We start from the raw sequence: 19,598 nt of genomic DNA, 5'->3' as shown, positions 1-19,598 counted from the left end.
GCCGCGTTTGTCTGTGTCTTGAGAGTGTTCTTCCCTTGTGGCTGTTTTTTTCGCGATGCAGTTAAGTCTAAGCTACGTAGTGGTTTAGTAACGATATCCTTCAGGGGCGAATTTCGACCGCAGCGGGGGAGGGGGGGGGGGATGAGGAGATCTAGACATACAGGGGTAGTGCAAAACGCCTGCATACTGGAAGATTTTATACAACATTCAAGAACCTGAAGCGATGAAAATTATTTTGAGCACACAGCGCCGAAGGCAGAAGCATGTGCATGTACGAGCTGCTTCCCGCCCATTCGTGGTAGGGAGCAGTTTGTGCCGTGCGCGTCCTGCAAGCAACGTTTTCACTGCAGATGTATCAACATACAGGCCGAGGAATACAATATCGCCATGGGATCCGGGACCAGCAAGTGCATATGTGTTCACTATGTGAAGCGGCGCGATCCTTCGTCGACGCGGCTTATCTGCACGGCCGGCGGCACGGAAACGCCCCCCGAGGCACGTCGTTCTTCCCTGGATCTTCGAGACGAAGCTTCCGCCAGTGCTCCATCGAGTGTTCCTCAGGTGATGCAAGATATGGCTAGTCGAATGGTTGAGTTTGCCGATGGCGTGCGACAGCTTCGAGCCCAGAATGTGCTCCTGCGTGAGGCTGTGAATGGCCTAAGTGCATCTGTTCGGGTTCGTACTGCCAACAGCAGTGAGTGCTCGCCCTCCGAGTCTTCGGAATCTCGCAACTACGCGTCTGTTGTGGCGGCAACGCTCGCTGCGACAAATTCTGCACCCCCCACCGAAGCCTCCTGCTCAGTGCCAACGTACTCATCTGCCGCGCCAGCCAAAATTGGTGAGCCAGCTATCTCGGACTCGAGCGATGTTTGGCGCAGCTAAGCGGTTCATGCTTAAAGTAGCGCGCAAATTAGTGCCAAAGAAAAGCCTATTCCTTTATTGCCTGGACCGGGCTGCAACTGCGTCAAACATACATATGGGCGTCCGGAAGGGGGGGCAAGGGGGCGAGCGATTGCCCCCCCCCCCCCCCCCCCCCCCCCCCGCTCTGGAATTACGGATATTATTTAGTCGCTAGTTCCTGTTTGGTGCTAACCTACCACCGCCCCCACCCGGAAAAAGTTCTGCGGACGCCCTTGGACATACAAGAACTTTTGGCACATATAATCGATGACAGGGTTATTACGTGTACAAGACTGCAAACGAGGTACGATACACTGCCATGTCTCCGGATGAGAATTCCGTCTAACTTGAGAGCAAACCTGTAGTGTGGCCTGCTGGTTCTGTTTCTCGCCCTTTCTATGAAAAAACTGTGGTCCTCATGGTGCTTTCATGATCCAAATGATGATTTAGCCATGTGCAAAAATGGCATAACAAAATTAAGCTTTACTAAAAAACACAAGGAACTCCTCTTCGCGAATGCGTATTAATGTGAATACGACATTATATGCCTGAGGGAAACGTGGGCAAACTCATCGTGAGCAAGTGCCTCTTATCTGTCGGATGAGTATGCCGTTTTCAGAGCCGATATAAGTTATTCTGACCAGATTAAATGCGGGTCCGGGTTAGGTTTATTTAAAAATCCAGACTTGGACACGTACAAAGAATGCGTGAAATTCCAGCAAGTTACAAATCATACTATCTCATCCGCTGTTGTTACTTTCCGCCAAATTCAGATCGTGATGTTTTCACCACTTATTTTTTTATATTAGAAAAAAATTCATTTTTCAAAGTACAAGGTTCATCTTTAGGGGGATTTTAATCTTCACAAGGTCGGATGGACCACCGGTTTGGTCACTAGAGACTGCACAGCCGTACAGTCGTTAGCAGGCTTAAGACGAATGACGTAAAGCGTGGTCGGGAGCGACTTGGACGGACGCCAGCACCGCGAAGTGTTGCGCGCTGTTGCCGAGATAATATCTCGATATGTTTGCGGTGGCTAACGATAGGTGGAGCGCAGCTCGATTTGACTACTCACCTTTTTCTTTCGCTTGTATCTAGCCGGCGGGGTGAGTGCACTCACTTGACGGTTTCGCGACTTTTCTATACTGGCCGCGGCTCACGCGGGCGCAGAAAACGCGTTGCGGTTTGCTTATCTCCAAAAAGCGTTAAAGTTGTGTTGCTTCAGGCAGCTGAAACACTTTTCCAGTTCGGGCTCAAAGCCGATGATCGAAAGAAATGAAGATTCGGAGAAGCAGAGCAAACGTGAGTTTTTGGTGTTTGTAAAAATAGGACAAAATATTTTCAAATCCGTTGGCATCGTTGCGAAGGTTCTTTATTTCTCATATTATAGGTCAGCGTCCGTCGCTGTGCTCTCGCAGTTCATTGTCCGGCTTCCTGTTCCGCCCACGCTGCACTGGAGATCCAGTGCAGGTATGTAAGAGCTGCTCGTGTCATGAGCAAGAATTACTCGTCAATGCGGTTCAAACTAACATTTTATTAACAGTTATTAGCGAGAAGCACCAACAAAACCGAAACGAGCCGAGTTTGAGCACAAGCACAAAATAGGAACAAACCAGTCGTGGTGTCAACAAGAAATAGCGGCTGGAGCACTTGTCGGCAGCAAAAAGAGCCAAAAATAAAGAAAATAAACATGGTACAAAGAACATTCTGCCTAATTTACATCTAACAGCGCGCGCTCCCGCCATGTGCGCTCTTCACTGCGTCCATTCGCTCAGGCAGCAATTGTAGAGCGCATTAACCACCTCTCTGCTCGCCCGCAAGAGCTCCCATTCTTCTTGTAGGACAATCTAGAGCTGGTGGGCCGTTGTGCAACCTGAGCCCCAGTGCCTCGAAAGATTCAATTTCATCATGCCCCAAACATTTTCAGTTATGTTTAGATCGGGACTACGGCTGGGCTCCTCAAGCTGCATGATCGCTTGGCGATCTAAGAACTCTTGTGCAACTCGTGCAGTGTGGATGGGAGCGCGGTCGTGCTGAAGCCAGACGAATCCCACCGGGAAGGGCCCATCCAGCACGCAGGGCATGAGTGCATGCACCAATGTGGCCACGCAGGAGTCCGCTGTCATACGGCGTGGAATTCTGTGGATAGATCCCAGGCCCTGGTAGCTGACCGCACCCCAGACGTTCACGGCTGTGCGTCCACTTCTGCCGACGTTTCTGACGTACCGGTCATCGTGGCTGAAAAAAAAATTGTCAGCACCGCATGGCTATACAATTCACTAAGGACTTACCGGTAGTGTTCAGGTTGACGTTGGTCCCACCGCGTACAAAGCGTCGCTTCGTCTGCGAAAACGACGTATTCCCAGTCGTCCGCCGTCCAGTCTTCGTGTTCTTGAGTGAACTGGAGTTGATGGCGGTGATGCGACGTTTCCAACATTGGCTTTCTTGCTGCCACCCGGTTTTGGATGCCCGCTTCACACAGTCTACTGCACGCAGTGTTCGTGCTAACTTGTAGCCCAAGCTGATCGCGTATTTGGCCCGCTGTCAGAAAGAAGTCGTCGACTGAAGCGGCTGCAATGAGGAGATCTTCTTGGGTTGTTGCCCGCTCCGGAATTGCGCCTGCAGAATCACCTATCTGTTCTTCATCTCTGAATGCCCGGACAATTAATTCGGTTCACCCAGGAAACTGGCCGCCAAACTATAGCAGCTATTTCCCGCTGCGACAATGAGCGGGCGATGTGAACTATAATGAGTCGCGGAAAGAGAAGTTTGTTTTGTTCGCTGTCAACAAAAATACAAAACACAACTGCTGAACTCAATTGTCTAAACATCCAAGCACATGCGCAGTGACGCAGCACTGAGCACTTCAGTAGGGCAGTAATGAGGCCGACACTCGACCGCCGCGCAAGACGATAAAGGGGTAAGAACCGTTGTCAAGCTGCTCGAGAAGCAGCTTTTTGTTCTTATCGTTGCATTTATTTCTGTATTGAAAGAAATGCTAAATAAATTGATTTGATTTGATGTCCACCATCTGCGCAAAAACTCAGCCTCGCTCATTGACAGTGCGTCCACGCATGCTTGCTCAAAGAGGCGCGTGCGGAGACGCTGCAAAATTGGAAACATCGCGCTTTACGGACGGCCATTTAAGGAAAACGAACATACATGAAATCAAGCACCCTCAGGGAAAGGTACGCATGTTTCACACTTTTAACCCCTTAGCTATGCCTTTCGGTGCACCGGATGCAAAGTGACATTTTCTACATGCATTACTCATTCTATAACTGTTGACGCAGAGTGCCCTTCCAGCCGCTCTAACATAACTACAAGCTGTACATTTCGTTGAACAGGAGACATGTGTCAGAACAGAATTATTCATCTTCGTCTTTCACTTACAATGTTGGCGCTCGGGTACTTTTTCCAGATGGTCGCTATCTTCGAGCATATGAGGCATGCCATTGTCCATAGTACTTACTACTGTTCCTTCGTAGTTATTCTTCGTACTTCTCCCTTAGGACTTGTCCCTTACGACAAGTACGAAGAATAACTACGAAGGAACAGTAGTGAGTACTATGGACAATGGCATGCAGTAAGACACCAAGCGACCCACGTCGAGTGCAAAAAGCAGTCGTATAATAGTTCCTGTTTACGTGCGAAAAGATCTACTTTGGACAAACCAGACGATGTCTTAATGAGCGCCTGCATCTGCAAAAGCGTTCCTTATCGAAAAACCGTTCCCATCCTGCAGATCACTACCAAGCCAGCACGAAGAAGACTAGTTTCTCCTGCGCCCCCATCGTATCGGAATGTAGTGTTAATTAAAAGTCGTGACCAAAGAGAACGCAAACTTGTAGAAGCATTTTATATCTTGAAACGTGGAGATGATTGTATTAGTGATGCGTGAGTGGCTCTTCGCCGGAGTGAAATTGTTTTTCTTGAAACGTATCTATAAACGCATGAATGTTTGCGGTCCGCGCCTTGGTGTATGAGTACAAAATCTCCTACATAAATGCTTTTCATCCTGCAAAGCTTGTTCAAAGTGCATCGCTCGTTCCGTTGTCTTATTACGTTTTTGTTCGTATTTTTGCGCTTCTGTATGTCTTCCTGAATGTGCACCAACATCCCCAGCTACAAGTACTTCTCTCGCATTTCCTCCGCATCAATTCAATTCACCATTTTTGTTTGTATTTTTTTTTTGTTCGCAATTTTTTGTTTTATTGTATCAACTTCTTCATTTCATGCGCTAATTTTACGCAAGAATTACGCAAAAAAAACCTTCGTGCAGTGCAAATGTATTTAAGGCGCCTTGTAACCACATTCTATTCCGAGAAAAGGTGCAATTACGCTGGACATTAGCACTAACTGAAAGAAAGAGAAATGCAGTGTCATGCGCCATCAGAGGACAATAAAATGGCAGCCAGAACGTTTCATGGTGACTTCGCCTATGCAGCTGGGATAAGTTCTGTCTTCACGAATGGAATCTTCCAAATGAACTTAACTGCGCCTGGACACTTCGCTTATGTAAAACATCCACATTTACGCAATCCTGATCAGAATTCTTGAAGAAGGGTGATGGTACGGACTAGTTGATAATCCACATGAGCTTCCATAGCGCAAAAAGCAGGGACTAGTGCTGATGTTCTGTCTTGGCCCTGCTTTTTGCGCTACGAAATTTCATTTTCCTTGAAGAAGCTGCTTGATGATTTGGCCATTGAAAAAAAAAAGAGAATTCATATATAATGCAAACTTTGGCAGTTTATAATCTCTGATTGCTTGCCCGCCTTTTCTGTTGACGAACCTTTAAAATGAGTCTTTCCACAGAACTGCCTTGCATAAACAAGTGGATGTTGCTTTATCATATTAGCGGTCCGTAGGAGTCTTTTAAAAATTTGATGATAAGCTTTTGAGCTGTCGTATCCGTGCAAGTAGATATCTTATTCAAGGCAGACAAATGTACTTAAGTCAGTTTAAAATATTCATTTGTTCTTTTGGTGCGTGGCAAAAACGGATCAATGCAAGGCCAGCAAGAAAGCAGCCAGCAGGATCAAGGCATTCTAGCACGTGCCAACCTGATACTTTTATTTACTTGGTTGTTTGTTTGAAATACCTTACACAGCCACAAGGCATTCTACAAGGGAACGACAAACTTCTAGCAGAGCAATCGCGAACAGGATAAAGAATGAAACTAAAAAATGTAACATACAATAAATTCGTTCTCAATGTCACCATTCCCACTATTGTTTACTATTTTATAGAGCAAAGAATGCTTTTCACGGCAGGTCTATATCCCTCCAGAGATCCATAACGTCACTTCCCTCGGTCTTTCTCGTTATCCAAGCTTTCGTTTGCCCGATCTGATCAGGCGTAAAGTAGTTCTTCCAGTCACCCACGATTCCTTTCCTAACAAAGCCCGACCCCTCGTGCATTTCGCAGCTAACCTCACGCAGGCTCTCCGGTAGCTTCGCGGAGTTAGGGGACTTCTGGGAGGCCTTTCCGAGTACTTCCTTCACCTTATCTATTGGCTTCTCTTTGAAGAATTTCTTCATGTTTTCCAAGCTGCAGGCATCTAGGATCTTCTGGAGCAGAGCTTCGTTATGACGCAGAGCAGCGCCGTGCTCTTCGCCGAGGAAGTCGCCGATCCTCAGCACTTCTTTCCTAGTGTCCGCCTTGAGCTGCTCGTAAGTAAGGAACAGGACGTTGTCATCTAGTCGGTGCTCGTACCACGGCAGCAGGTGGTCGAAGTAGTCTCCGTAAAGGACCTGATCATGGAAGTGAAGCCCACAGTAGAGGCGACAATCAGGTTTACGCAAATTTGGCGGGTTTCTTTTATTCTTTTTGTTATTTATTCATTTTCAGGATACTGCACACCCTAAAACAGCTCCAAGCAGGAGGAGCACAAAAATACATGGAAAGGAACACAGCAAATTACATCGCAGAAAACCACGCTATGGGTAATTGGGCATAGTAAAGAACAAGCAACAACTCAGCAACTCTAAATTAGTAATTTTTTCACTTGCATGGATGCTGTTTCTCTTCCGGTTAGGGTAATTTGTGATGTCTTGCTTTTTTTTTCGTGTAAAAAAATTAATACATTACCGGATCCAGCGTTTGATGATCAATTATTCTTTACTGTGCATCATGAGAAGTAAATTAATTAGACACGCGTCTGCTAGGCACCCGAAATTCGCGCAATGAACATATTTTTCTCGGCATTTCGTAACATTACAGCGAGGTAAAGCTAATCTTATGGGTAGAGAAGAGAACCTCGATAACTCTTACCAATGTCACCCAAACTGCTAATCTGTAATGCACAGTTTCCCTGACATGTAACGTATTGCCATCTTGTTTGCGACAAATCAGTTCCTAACGTCTGTAAAGTCAATTTAATGCGAAAATAAATATTATAGTCTTTACAAAAATGCACTAGTGATTACATACAGAAAGTCTTTTCACCAAGTATTAGGTACCGAAAGTCACTATCTTTACACACGAAAACATTTGTGTACCTACTGCTTCTCACAAAGAGATACTAACAACCTATTAGCAAATATAGCGAACATAGAATGTGGCCAAATATTTTTCATGCACTATAAAAGCGGTATATCCCTCTTTGAAGAGCAAATTATTGCCATAAAATTATCACAAAAACCTTGCCTCTGTTAATGAATTCTTAGTTTGATACCGGTGTTCACATCAAAACCTCATCTCTAGCGAAAAATACAATGTACTATCAGCGTCAATTGAAGCGCGAACAAGCCAATTGAAACCCGAACAACACAACTCGCAGATATTATACTAGTGAGGCAAAATACATGAGCAGTTGATGTTCGCATCGAAGCCGAAAAGACCGCCCTTCTGAAGTGTTAATAGGCCACGCCTGTCTTTGGTCTCCAGCCTCTAATATGCTTGATTTTTTGTGCTCGCGTTTCAGGTGTCTTGTTCGCGTTTCATTTGACGCTGATAGTACATCACCGTGGTATACCGTATCCTTGTAGTTCCACGTTTTTCTGAAAGTGATGCTATTCCTTATGTGAATATGAATAGGGAGCACGGGACCAGTCAAGATGCAAAATAGCAGCTTTCACCTTGGCCCCCTCCATTTCCTCGTAAATAAGCCACCCCCCCCCACCTCCCCCCCACCTCCCCCCAAAAAATAAAATGAAACAGCGATGGCTTTGAAGGGGATTGTATAAGCTCGTCACATCAAATCTCTTATCATGGCTAATGCTAGCATGGCCAATCTGATTAACAACGAAGGTGACAACCATTAAAACTCCATATATTTGAACACTAAGATCGACACTGAAACAGTGTTAAGGACATTTTGAAAACCGGTCGTGTGTGATAAGCTAGCGACGCACCTGAATATGGTACGGATGCAATTATATGCGAATAGTTTCGATGGATAGAGCGGTGACATTGACGTTGGGCCCTTTTTCAAGGTGTTTTATTGTCTTCGTAGGACCAACAAACACCTAGATGAACGCACTCGAAACAGAGGGATGGTTTGTAATTACACACCAACGACTAAAGGTACAATTTTTAGCTGACCGAATACTTCTCTACAAAAAATGTGTAATTGAACATGGTTCCCAACCAGTTACATAAGGTCATTTATTTTGAGCTTAATGCGTACGGAAGCGAAATAGTTAATTATTAAGTAGAAAATTGTGGCGTTTAATCTCCCCAAGCATCGATGGAATAGGAGGGACCCCGCTCATAGTGGTCGATTCCTGGTCAAATTCAGCCACTCGAAATCTAACCCCTTTCTCATACCACCATGGCGGCTCCATTCGCAGAAAAATTTGTTTGTTACAAGGACTGCGCGACGTAAAAGAGGTGCATGGGCTGCTGATGGCTTTGAGTTATTCCTGCTCACGAAGGCTGCCGGAGACAATGTCGCAGTAAGCAGAAAAAATGGTATTTTAAAGAAACTTTCAAGAAAATATGTGATACCCTGCACGACCAATTAATATGAAAAATAGATATATTACACATAAAATAGAAATATTAAACGAACAGATACACTAACCGAACTGCTTTTTAACAAAAACTGCAAGTGAACAAATGAACAAAGAGAATAAAAATAAAGAACATTGTACCACGTGAAAGGAAAAGAAAGCAAAGCTGAATTGGTGATGAAGCCTCCTGCGGAATCGGCGCGGAGAACTTCTCACCTCGCAAAAAAATTCTAAATCTCAACGAACAATTTGCAAGAAAAGAACACAGGGAATCAGTAGTAGCAACTCACCTTTCCAGACAAGAACAGGGAAAGGAACCTTTCAAAAGACACGTCGGTGAACGACTTGGGCGTGAGTCCCTTGAGGAAGTGGTAGTAAGACACTGCGCAGTCATAAGGGTTTCTAGCTACGTAAATGTACTTTGCCCCCTCAGCGGGTGGAAAAACGCTCGGCGGCAGGTGCGTCATTATAGGCCCGCTCTTGGAAGGGTTCTCGGCAGCTGCTGCTCCTACCATTTCCAAATAAGGACTCATCAGATTGAATTCGCCAAAGTTCGCCAGCTGCTTGGCTTTGGTCAAGATGTTATAGACAATGAAGCGTGCCCAGTTGGTGCCGCATTTAGGGTATGTCACGAGAAACACGTCCCCCTGACGCGGCTTGTACTTGATGGCCGACCGGATTGTTTCGTCGCGAAATATCTTGTGCATCCACACGCCTTCCACCTCTCGGTACGGCCCATCGTCCATTGTGGCACTCCTTTCTGCCCCTGGAAATACAAAAAAGTAGTTGTGCCACCAGTCAACCAAAAAGTACATGCATATTATTGGCAAAATACGGTAAAGCGTGTAATCAAGCTTCAGGAAATATTGACAGTTCTCATAGATACCGGATGCCGCTTAGGAAGAGCATGAATATGGATTCCACTGTTGTCGAGTAACGCATAGCGTGTAATAGTTAATCATCTACACTGACACTTATGTTCTTTTTGCCCCTTCAGTAATGGGTTGTTCCGTATCTATTTGTAAAGTATAAGCTTTTAGTTTTCAACTCTCTTCGCCACGTAAAAAAAAACACTTGGATTCAACTGCGTACAAAGGTCAGCCATATGTTTTTAGCAGGTAAATGGCCACAGCATCGAAGCCCGAAGGCAGGGAGTTTCGTAGAACAAGCCTTGCAAGTGGAAGGTTTAAGAAAAAATTTCTTTTTCAGCTTTTACGCGCAATAATATTTTCATTTCTTTATTGATAGTTATTTTAAATTGCTGAAATTTCGGCATCAAACTACATTGACGCCAATGAGATCACGTGTAATAGATTTGGCAGAATTACTTCAACCTACTAACACTTCTTAACGCTTTGGGAATGTTAATGCACTTTGAACCAGCGATTTCATGCACTTTGTTGGCCTTTCGTCAATGCTTGACATATGCGTAATGATTCGAAGTGTATTATACATTACAAAAATCTCCGAATGGCTCATGTCTTTTACTTTTCCCACCTCCTCCCTCGATGAAAAGATGCTGCAAATTTTTCCGGGATAACAGTGGTTCAGTCCCGTTGCTTGTGCGTTGTATAATGCACACTTATTATGATTCTGTCACGCCTGTTGAATATGTGCTGCTGTTTCTGTGTTCTGATTAAAAAAATACGCTACATTCGTTTCCCGTAAAGCGAATTCTACTCCCTAAAGGAGCATAATGACACTGCTGTGCTTAGTTTTCGACAATGTTTGTATATACCCTATTGAAATACGCTTGCCAGCTTTCCTGAAAAGTCGCTGTACACACTGCAAGAAATAATAAAATTCGACTTCATTTAAAGAAATATCCCCTTTTTCACGTCCAGCATTCTTGTACAAATGTTTTGAATCTTTGAATATTGGTAGGTACTGTTATGTAAATATTTAAGGTAGTGGTCCCTTTATCCGATGTGTAGCAAAATCTCTCTTTTGAAGTTTTTCCATCGCTAGCATCGATCAGTTAAGACTGCCATACAAAACTAAAGGGGAACATTTTTGACGGTAGCAAGAACCACAATACTAAAAAATCTGCCGCTATGTCAGTGCCATGGTAAAGTCTATGAGAAAATTGAATTCAATTATTTCTTGTTGAAAAATGCTTTTGTCCAATTTGATTGCCACGCTGAGAAAGACAAGCGCCCTAGAGCAAACCTTACCAGATTGAAAGCATCTAGCACTTGTGGCCATTCTTTATAAGTCCGATGCTCTGCGTCTCACATCTACTAACGATAAGTTTGACGCAGTGATGGCAACAACATAAGAATAGAAGCCATCTAGAACGTCAGCATTTGTTTGCGCCGTTATTTCGCTTTGTAGGGACATAGTAACAATTAATGTGCCCTTGTAAAAACTGCTAGGAATATGCAGTTCTATTTAGGCTCCAAGGCTTTAATATTGAATAATGTTCATGTGTCCAACAATTTTTGAGTTTCTGTGTACAAAAAGATTTCAGAACAAGAAGGTAGTACTCAGGGAGCTTAATTAATTTACACTATTTCCCACGGTCGTTTCCGTTATCTTTTTTTTTAATTTCGTACCAACAACTTCTGAAGCTTGAACTGTGACTTGGCAGACACCTTCACCCGGCCGCTTTCGCCCACGAAGTCAACAAGATGAAATTGAAAAATCCAGAAATAACTCTTGCATTATGCTGCTCTCTGGCATTCTATGTTGCCGCCAAGAATACCATGGTTGTTTTTTTTTTCCGGATTCATCCACAATTTTTGCATTTTTTTTACTCACGATTGAGTATCATTTCAGTTTTATGTCATGAAACAAAATTTCGCCTTTCTGTATCTAGTCCACGGAACGCTGTGTGGCAAAAATTTTCTGACGTGCAGCTGCTTGAGATAAGTTATACCAAAACACAAGTTCCCAGTACAATAAAGTAAATGGCTTCACTACGCCATAATCTACGAACTGCGCTATTAAAGGCAAGTTAAACAAACTGTTTGACGTGGGTTGTTTATTTTGTAATCCGTAAGTGAACGCTTTGTGGAAAATCGGTCCAATAATATCAATACTATGTTTTCCAAAACATATGAAACATATTGCTACCTATCGATGCTTATACTGCAACGAACAATCCTCAGCCGGTTCGTAATTTTTGTTGCTTATAAACTTTCAGTTTTGTATTGCATTCGCAAAGCATATTCTAGCCATACTAGTCTTGGTTGAGGAGCCATCATTGTTTTCGCTCTACTGTAAGAAAAATTTTCCTTCAGGCGTAGAGCTACGCCACACGCGATTGAGATATGCCTTGACTACTGCAACAAACGTCAGTATCTTGAAAAAAACAAACATAGAAAATGATTTACCGTCAAACCTGAATGCGTTACTGCCGGCACCTACCTGCTGATGCGTCTCACGGCTAGACTTGAAGAGGGTGGCTCCAAACCAAGTACGGCCTTTGCAATGGCGTATGAAAACGTTACTGCGACGTCTTTGCGCTGGGAGAGCTGCACAGTGAGTTCTAGGGAATTTAGAGCAGTTACATTGAACGCCGCCTGGCGCCATTGTCCCCAGGTAGGAGCAGAGGTGTACTCTCGAGGGTTCTTGCCGATAGCCCGGTTTGTGAGCACCGTATCGATATCCAGGTAAAGTAGTCGGAAGCAAGATAGGGGCGTCTGATGTTTGTTCGAGTGCGACAACGGCTAGTAGATAAGCACGTCTGCAGCCACGGAGAGGGTTCCGGCGTTCATCTGAGTGTGTACACACTGCTCTATCAGGCTAGATAACCGGCTAGGCAACCGGCTGAGTCCACAACCGCCTATCTTTACATCGTTTTGTTCTGTAGTCACCAGATGCGTTCGCTGAAAAAATCTTTAATGCATCCTTTTCAGCTGACCTGCCTCAGTTACGACTACCTTTTCTCCGCAAGTACACTTTCTAGTTCGCTGACACCAACTATGGCGACGAGTGCATGCTATATTTCTAGGAGCCAGTAGCAAATACTCGTTGCTAGAGGCTCCAGCGCATCTTCTTGCTGGTATGATCGAGGAATAGCCGAAATGAAAACTACCTTCAGCATCTTGGGGCGGTTTAAAATTTCGTACTGTGGTGTTCTGTTAGCTATTTCATTTCTAGTTAGCACAATGAAGAAAAAAAAACATCGTTCTGCACACGGCCGGCTTGAAAAAGCTAATGCCGGAACGTGTTTTGATTAACATGTGAATTTATTAAAAACCGACCTGATTAAAAAAAAAGGAAAGTGTTGGCAGCGGCCAAAAGCCCTGGCTGTTGGGCGAGTCGGTGCGTGTTCTCAACTAAAAGGGCGCTAAGACAAGACAAGAAAGACTACATCTAAGCTCCCTTTCAATCTAGAGGAAAAAGATAACACGAGACGACTGGCATTTTCGGTATTAGGCTTTATTAAGCAGAGGAAGCGTACGGAAAGAGGAGAATGGTAATCTTTAACTGAAACGTTAATGAGTGTATGGGAGCAGTTGAGATTTTAGTGTAATGGCCATTCGGAATCGGGTAAGAAAACAAAAAACGAAAGCAGATGTCCGAGTGTCGTAATGCCACAACGTAGTAGACATTCGCAAGGTATCGCTTCAACGTACCGTTTGCGCGGACGTGAATAGGTGGTCTAAAACATTGTTAAAAACTAGTTGCTCCGTGTTTATTCAGCAGAGATTAATTTTTCAAAGCACCTGTTAAGGCCCCTTCCTTCGCATTGGTCAATTCTATTGCACAAAGTGTTTCTTGTGCGGAAGATCACTGGGTTGTACAAGGTGAAAATGCGGTGCAATGCTTTCCCGACGTAAAAATCACCCGATATCTTCTTTTTTTTTTTGAGTTTCACGTATATCAAGGAAACTATACGAATGCTGAATCCTTCTCCTTTTTAACCTCTTACGGCAAGTCTATGTCCTTCCAAAGCGCCATTACATCACTTCCATGAGTCTTTTCCGCAATCCAATTCTTCATCTCCTTTAGTTGTTCTGTTGTGAAATAGTTCTTCCAGTCACCCACAATTCCTTTCCGGACGAACCCCGATCCCTCGTGTGTGTCGACGGGTTTTAACTCCATTTTCGCCAACATAGCGAACCCCGGACAGGACTTTTTCGACGCCGTTTCGGCCATTTTCTTGATCCGGTCAGTTGCCTTGTCCTTGAAGAAAGCTCTCATGTTTTCTAAACTACAGGAGTCCAAAATTCTTTGAACAAGAGCTTCATCTTGCTGCAAGGCGGCAGCATGTTCTTCACCAAGGAAGCTCCCGATTCTCAGGACCTGCGCCCTAGTGTCGGCTTTCAGCTGCTCGTAGGTAAGAAAAAGGACGTTTTTATCGTGTCGGTGTTCGTACCACGGCAGTAAGTGGTCGAAGTAGTCTCCGTAGTGTACCTGCGCATAAGAAAATAAGCGTGTTTACGTCCGTCAGAACGGGTTTTCAGTGCATGCTCCTCGTTCATGTTTTCCCTCAGCATGTAAAACGTTATCGTCAAACTAAATATTTTGGTCTTCGTGGGCTCTAACTGTAAATACATATTGGCTGTGTAAAAAGTGTGGTGGCCTCGTAGCTCACGCAATGGAAAACATTTCACCAACGTGCATTCGTTTCTTATTACTTGGAACTCAGATTTACTCTGGGCGTGGACGTAAGTATGGTGTGAAGATTCTTCTCCTTCATATACAAGAAATAAACACGCGCAAGCCTTCACACGCCGCTATACTCGCTGCAATGGTCTTCTAACGTTATCAGTAAGAACACAGGATCGCTTAAAGTTCCTGCTGCACGTCGCCACAAACGTTTAACAGACGTCAGTAAATATATTATATTCCCTAAAAAGTGCTGAAAAAGGCAGTATCAGGATCGCATTTTAACGGAATGGCCATATAGCATGTCCGCATTTTAAAACTAATTCTTTCCTCAAGCACTAAAGGAATGAAAACGACTGGACCCTGCCATCACACCTGCGAGTTCGTTGATCGAGTTCAACGGATGGTAACAGGCCACCGTCGCGGCTTATGTGGCAACTCACGCTTGTTACTAGCCTTTTTTTAGCTTCTTTTTCTTTTTTGTGGTTCACGTTTCTCGCTAAGACATCATTGTCTGAAGTACAGTTCCTCTTTTCCAGCATAACCTATATACAACGAAATGCATTCTTTCGATTCTGGAAAGCGGAATTTAGCTGGTGCATCTTCTGTGTGTCGCAAGAATCTAGATTAAAAGTCCACGAAAACGTTTTCATTACTTTATGTTCGCCTAGCACGGCATCAGAGAACTATTAGCCCCGGACCTTTCCCTGAAATAGCTTTTCCTATTAGCTACAATTCGTAATCTATTCCCTCATCCTAGGCTCGCAAACAAGAGAGGCGTTGTTGTAAATGAAAGAATAAATTAAGATTTTTTGTCATATATGAGGCGTCTGTCGTTTGCTTCGGTCAAGAGTAATAAATACATAACTTCAAAAGTTCATAAAACCTCCTGACCATCCAATATCAAAACAGCAAGGATAAAGTTCGTCGCAGCCTTCTGTCTCTCATGCAGCAATCTTTTGTCCTCATGTGAACCATGTTGTTAGCTCCCGATGCTGTACGAGTAACCCGGAAACGGCAGGCCGTAGAAAATCCTATATATTCACATCTAAAAGCAAGCTGATTCGCCGCAAGATTGAAAATCTTTTTGTCTCGCCCTGTTCAACACAACTCGATTAATTCTACAGGCAAATGAATTTCACAACTACTGCATAGGAAAGTACACAAACACAGTGAAAAAATGTTGAGGGGTCTTCGTAGGGGTCTAGGGGACTTAGACTACCCCTCACCCTTTCTTCTCTTTGTTATGTACTGTCAAGAATCCTATCTTTCTGCCCACTCTGTACCGTGAATACGCAATACGGGAGCACTTGTCACGGTGGTCTACTCAGATGTTTCTTCGGTCCTCCATTTTTTTCTGCTTATTTCTATATTTGCCCTATGCCCATAGTGCATTTGGTTATGGAAGCGTAAGAAGCATCAGTTTTACCTTTCCGGAAAGGAAGAGTGGAAGGAATTTCTGGAAGGAGACGTCCACACAAGTCTTTGGTGTGAGTCCCTTGAGGAAATGGTAGTACGAGACGGCACAGTCGTAAGGGTTCCTGGCCACGTAGATGTACTTTGCGCATTCAGCTCGTGGAAAGACGCTAAATGGCAGGTGAGTGATTATAGGACCGATTCTTGACGGGCTTTCAGCCGCTCCCGCTCCAGTTACTTCGATGAACGGGCACATGAGGCTGAATTCGCCGATGTCCGTTGTTGGTTCAGCCCGCGTCAAGATGTTCCAGATGATGAACTGAGTCCAGTTTGTGCCGCATTTAGGGTACGTTACAAGAATGATATCTCCTTCTCGTGGTTTGTAGCTGATCGCTGACTTGATTGGCTCGTCGGGGAAGAAACTGAGCATCTGCACTCCGTTCACGTCGCTGTACAACTCTGCGTCCATTCTTGACGTTGCGTTTGCCTTCTAGATGGAAGAAATAAAAATGCAATAATTCCGGTCACCAGAAAATCTGCAAATTCAACTGTAAAACTGCTATTTTTTGCAGTACTACTTTCACTTGATAGAGTTGTTTACCGACTTCAAGCTTGAACACATCCTGCGATGCTTTATAAAGTATAGAGTTGTGTGAGAATAATGCCTGATAGTATTGCCATTTAAACTCTGCTAAGAGAGCTAGAGGAACCCCACCATGGAACTAGTAGGGTTTATTAGTGAATCGTTTCTATGGGATAGACATCTTTCCAATGTTTTCATCTTGATTCCTCGCTAAGACCATCTATACTTCACATCAGCTTAATGCCAGGAAGCTAGAATTGACCAGGAATATTTTCAGGCAGCTGGGAAATCACTACCAGGTTTTAGGACACACCATTATTTTGGCTAGGTCTCTTATAATCTATATACGTTTATAAAGCATCTATGGAAGTAAAGAATCATTTATATCTGACCAACTAATTATCTAAAAAAAGACAAGGCCTAAGAATTAATTGCATGTTCTACTTCAACACTGGCACTAAAAAATAAAGATTGCAAATACAGATGTACAAACGCAAACGCTACCCATATGTAGGCAAATTTGCCTACATATCGGTGTGAGGCAATCTAGCAATGTTCTATTTTAACAGATTTGTATTAATGTTGAAGCTCAAGAATAAAATAACCTCCCAAACGTAGTTCTCATTAGCCAGCCTTAAAAACCATGAGGATCACAGGAAAGATTTGGCGAACAATTTTTGTGCTACACGCTGTAAGTTCACCAAGAAAAGCACTGGTGTAAAAGTTGCAATGCTCGTATTCTCATCGGAATGAGTGGCAGGCTAATTAAGACGAAACCTAAAATCCATGCTCGTGTATAGTTTTTCGCCTGTCAACTTCGAATGCGCGACATCGCTTCACTCACCTTTCAGTTTTCATTCCAGTAATTCTACTTGCTATACTTTAACAGCCAAAATCGTTTCAGGTGTAATTGGCTGCGAGCAGACGCAATCGTCTTGTTTTAAAAATACCAGCTTAATACTATTCTTCATATACTACTGTACACCTTGAACCGTTATTGCACGGCGCCTTTAACCGCAGATTTCTCACATATTCATGATTACTAATCATGAATACACTTCTGACGGACAGCCACTGCGGTGGCTCAGTTGTTATGGCGCTCGGCTGCTGACCCGAAAGACGCGGGTTCAATCCCGGCCGTGGCGGTCAGATTTTGATTGAGGTGAAATTCTCTAGGCCCGCGTACTGTGCGGTGGCATTGCACGTTAAGAAACCCAGGTGGTCGAAATTTCCGGGGTCCTTCACCTGAGTTGCATTCAGAAGTTAAACCCAAATAAACCAGAATCAACTCCTCACGGAGAAGGAAATCGGGAATAAAGGAGTTTTCGAGTGGATTGTGCAGTTTAAAACAAAATTTAAATTTAAATCTCACGCAGAGCAACTTACCGTACAGCTCAGCTTCTTGCAACAACGTTTTGCGACTGAGCAGGCAGCGTGAAAGCGGACATCTGGCAGATCACCTTTATCTATTCGCCTTAGAAGCATGAATGTGCTCTTTATCACCTTTGATGTAAGCACGTTTCGATAAAGAAATTGGTTGCATAAGTCCTCTTCTGGCGAAAGAATCCTCACGCAGAGCAACTTATCGCCCAGCTAAGCTTCTTGCAGCGATGTTTCTACTACGGAGGAATCGGCGTGAGAGCGGACACCTGGCAGAATACCCTTATCTATTCCCCGTAGAAGCGTCAATGAGCTCGTTATCACCTTTGATGTAAGTATGTTTCGATAAGGAAAGGAGTTGCATAAGTTCTCTTCTGGCGAGAGAATCCGGAAGCTAGGCCGCATGAACAGCGCCGATTGCTCTCGTCAAATCCTAAGTCTGAATGTAGAAACGCCTAATTTGCGAGCATCGTTCAAAAGTGTCACAGGAGGCAGCCACAAAGACAATAAATAGATCACAAACAAATCAGTTACAAACACCTGTGTCGGCTCTTCGCGAAGAAATAATTTTGTCTATCTATCTGCACTACCAACACCAGTGCTCTGCCCTTGACTGCTCTAAAAAAGTGAAGAAATGACGGTCGGTCACCCTGTTTGACTGTTTACACTGTAAGAAAGTTTATAAGGCGTAAACCTGAAACTTTTGTTGCGGTATTTTTTATAGAATTTTAAGTAGTAGCAATATAGAAACTTGTTCTTCCGTTAGGCTGTTACAGTGTGCCCCAAAAATGCGTTTTAATAATCGAATAAAATTGATGTATTCATTTCACCAAATGGTTCCTAAGTATTTTCATATTGCACGCCGGAAGTACTACTGCAGCTACGTTGACATCAAAATGCTAGCCCAGCCTCCCGAACAAAAAGCTTATGTGCAACAAAAATACGCCGTTACATTTCAATGCTACACTCTTTTTGGGACCAACCAAATTTCGCCAAGAGCCTCATTTCGAACACACTATGCACGCCAGCCTGTCCTTCATCTTAACTGTTTATAAAGCAATGAAAGAACGATGACTTCTTGCTGGTGTTAGGTATTTTGCTGATAGATTTTAGTGCTGAGTTTGACGCCAGAGCGTGGTGTTGAATTCGGAGAAATCGCCAATAAAACTGGGCGCAAAAATTGGCTTGTTGTTTGCCTGAACAATTCCAATTAAAAATCAGTTTTTCGAAGTTCGCTTTCGAGAGTAGTCTCCGATGGCTACGACAAAAAGATAATCCACATTGTTGCCTCTAGGCTTTACCTGACGATCTTTTATGCAGTGCGCTATGACGACGTTAAAAATTATAGATGCTCCTTATTCACTCCTTTCTGTAATTTGTATTTTTAAATGCATAAAAGAGCCGTAGGAGCGCACGGGCAATGCGTTCGTTACTTTCTATGCTTCTACCCGTGTCACAATCTCCTCTCATAAGTAAGTAACTGCTACGACCTCACACTTTTCATGTTGCCTAGCTACGATCCTTGCAAGCGCTTGCGGCTGGTGGGACTGACGCTATCTCCATAAAGAGCTGCGGTCACCAAGTATGCTTTCTCATGTATTTCTCGGTCCGTGTTCATAAATTCTGCCCCCTCCACCCCACCGCCCCCCCCCCCCCAAAAAAAAAAAAAATCTTCGGAGCCTAAAAAATCAAAAATGGGTGCCTACAGCGCAAAATTCACTACAGCATTCAAGTTGAACTCATTGCACATATTCCATTGTCAATTAAAGCCATATACTGTAATTTGAAAAAGGATGCACTAC

The 19,598-nt window shown here is 43.8% G+C and overlaps 3 protein-coding genes across 4 annotated transcripts in view; 1 reads left to right on the top strand and 2 right to left on the bottom strand.

Annotated features, from left to right (window-relative positions):
* Positions 1-387: 387 nt before the first annotated feature.
* LOC149331310 (uncharacterized) overlaps positions 388-19,598 on the top strand; it is a 164,728-nt gene continuing 145,517 nt past the window's right edge. Inside the window, exon 1 of the mRNA XM_089557333.1 lies at positions 388-838. Coding sequence (XP_089413459.1) covers positions 388-838 — 451 coding nt within the window. The remainder of the gene's footprint in view (positions 839-19,598) is intronic.
* LOC149331323 (sulfotransferase ssu-1-like) lies at positions 5,956-12,423 on the bottom strand. Of its 2 annotated transcripts, none has more exons than XM_089555460.1 (3): positions 12,194-12,423; positions 9,149-9,624; positions 5,956-6,656 (listed from the first exon to the last, which is right to left on the bottom strand). In XM_089555460.1, exons 1-3 carry the CDS (start codon positions 12,390-12,392, stop codon positions 6,168-6,170), a joined length of 1,164 nt encoding a protein of 387 aa, XP_089411586.1. In that variant the 5' UTR covers positions 12,393-12,423; the 3' UTR covers positions 5,956-6,167. The 2 variants fall into 2 exon arrangements, with proteins under 2 accessions (XP_089411586.1, XP_089411587.1); XM_089555461.1 differs by having other exon boundaries at positions 12,228-12,365.
* On the bottom strand, positions 13,258-17,885 carry LOC149331322 (sulfotransferase ssu-1-like). Its single transcript, XM_089555459.1, has 3 exons — positions 17,803-17,885; positions 15,847-16,323; positions 13,258-14,222 (listed from the first exon to the last, which is right to left on the bottom strand). The coding sequence occupies exons 2-3, from the start codon at positions 16,300-16,302 to the stop codon at positions 13,734-13,736; spliced, it is 945 nt and encodes a 314-aa protein (XP_089411585.1). The 5' UTR covers positions 16,303-16,323; positions 17,803-17,885; the 3' UTR covers positions 13,258-13,733.

This window comes from Amblyomma mixtum, chromosome 8 (assembly GCF_055824585.1).
Source record: "Amblyomma mixtum isolate Tamu chromosome 8, ASM5582458v1, whole genome shotgun sequence".
NCBI classification, from domain to species: Eukaryota; Metazoa; Arthropoda; class Arachnida; order Ixodida; family Ixodidae; genus Amblyomma; species Amblyomma mixtum.
Note: the sequence above shows the minus strand (reverse complement) of the source record. Positions and strands in the feature narration are given on the sequence as shown.

Bases quoted from the DNA above. Each gene is read 5' to 3' on its own strand.
- LOC149331322 (XM_089555459.1), bottom strand. From the start codon at position 16,302: ATGGACGCAGAGTTGTACAGCGACGTGAACGGAGTGCAGATGCTCAGT. The intron at 14,223-15,846 runs GTAAAACTGATG...TCTTATGCGCAG, and splicing joins CACTCTTCCTTTCCGGAAAG to GTACACTACGGAGACTACTT.
- LOC149331323 (XM_089555460.1), bottom strand. From the start codon at position 12,392: ATGGCGCCAGGCGGCGTTCAATGTAACTGCTCTAAATTCCCTAGAACT. The intron at 9,625-12,193 runs GTAAATCATTTT...TTGTATTTCCAG, and splicing joins TAACGCATTCAGGTTTGACG to GGGCAGAAAGGAGTGCCACA. The intron at 6,657-9,148 runs GTGAGTTGCTAC...TTCCATGATCAG, and splicing joins CCCTGTTCTTGTCTGGAAAG to GTCCTTTACGGAGACTACTT.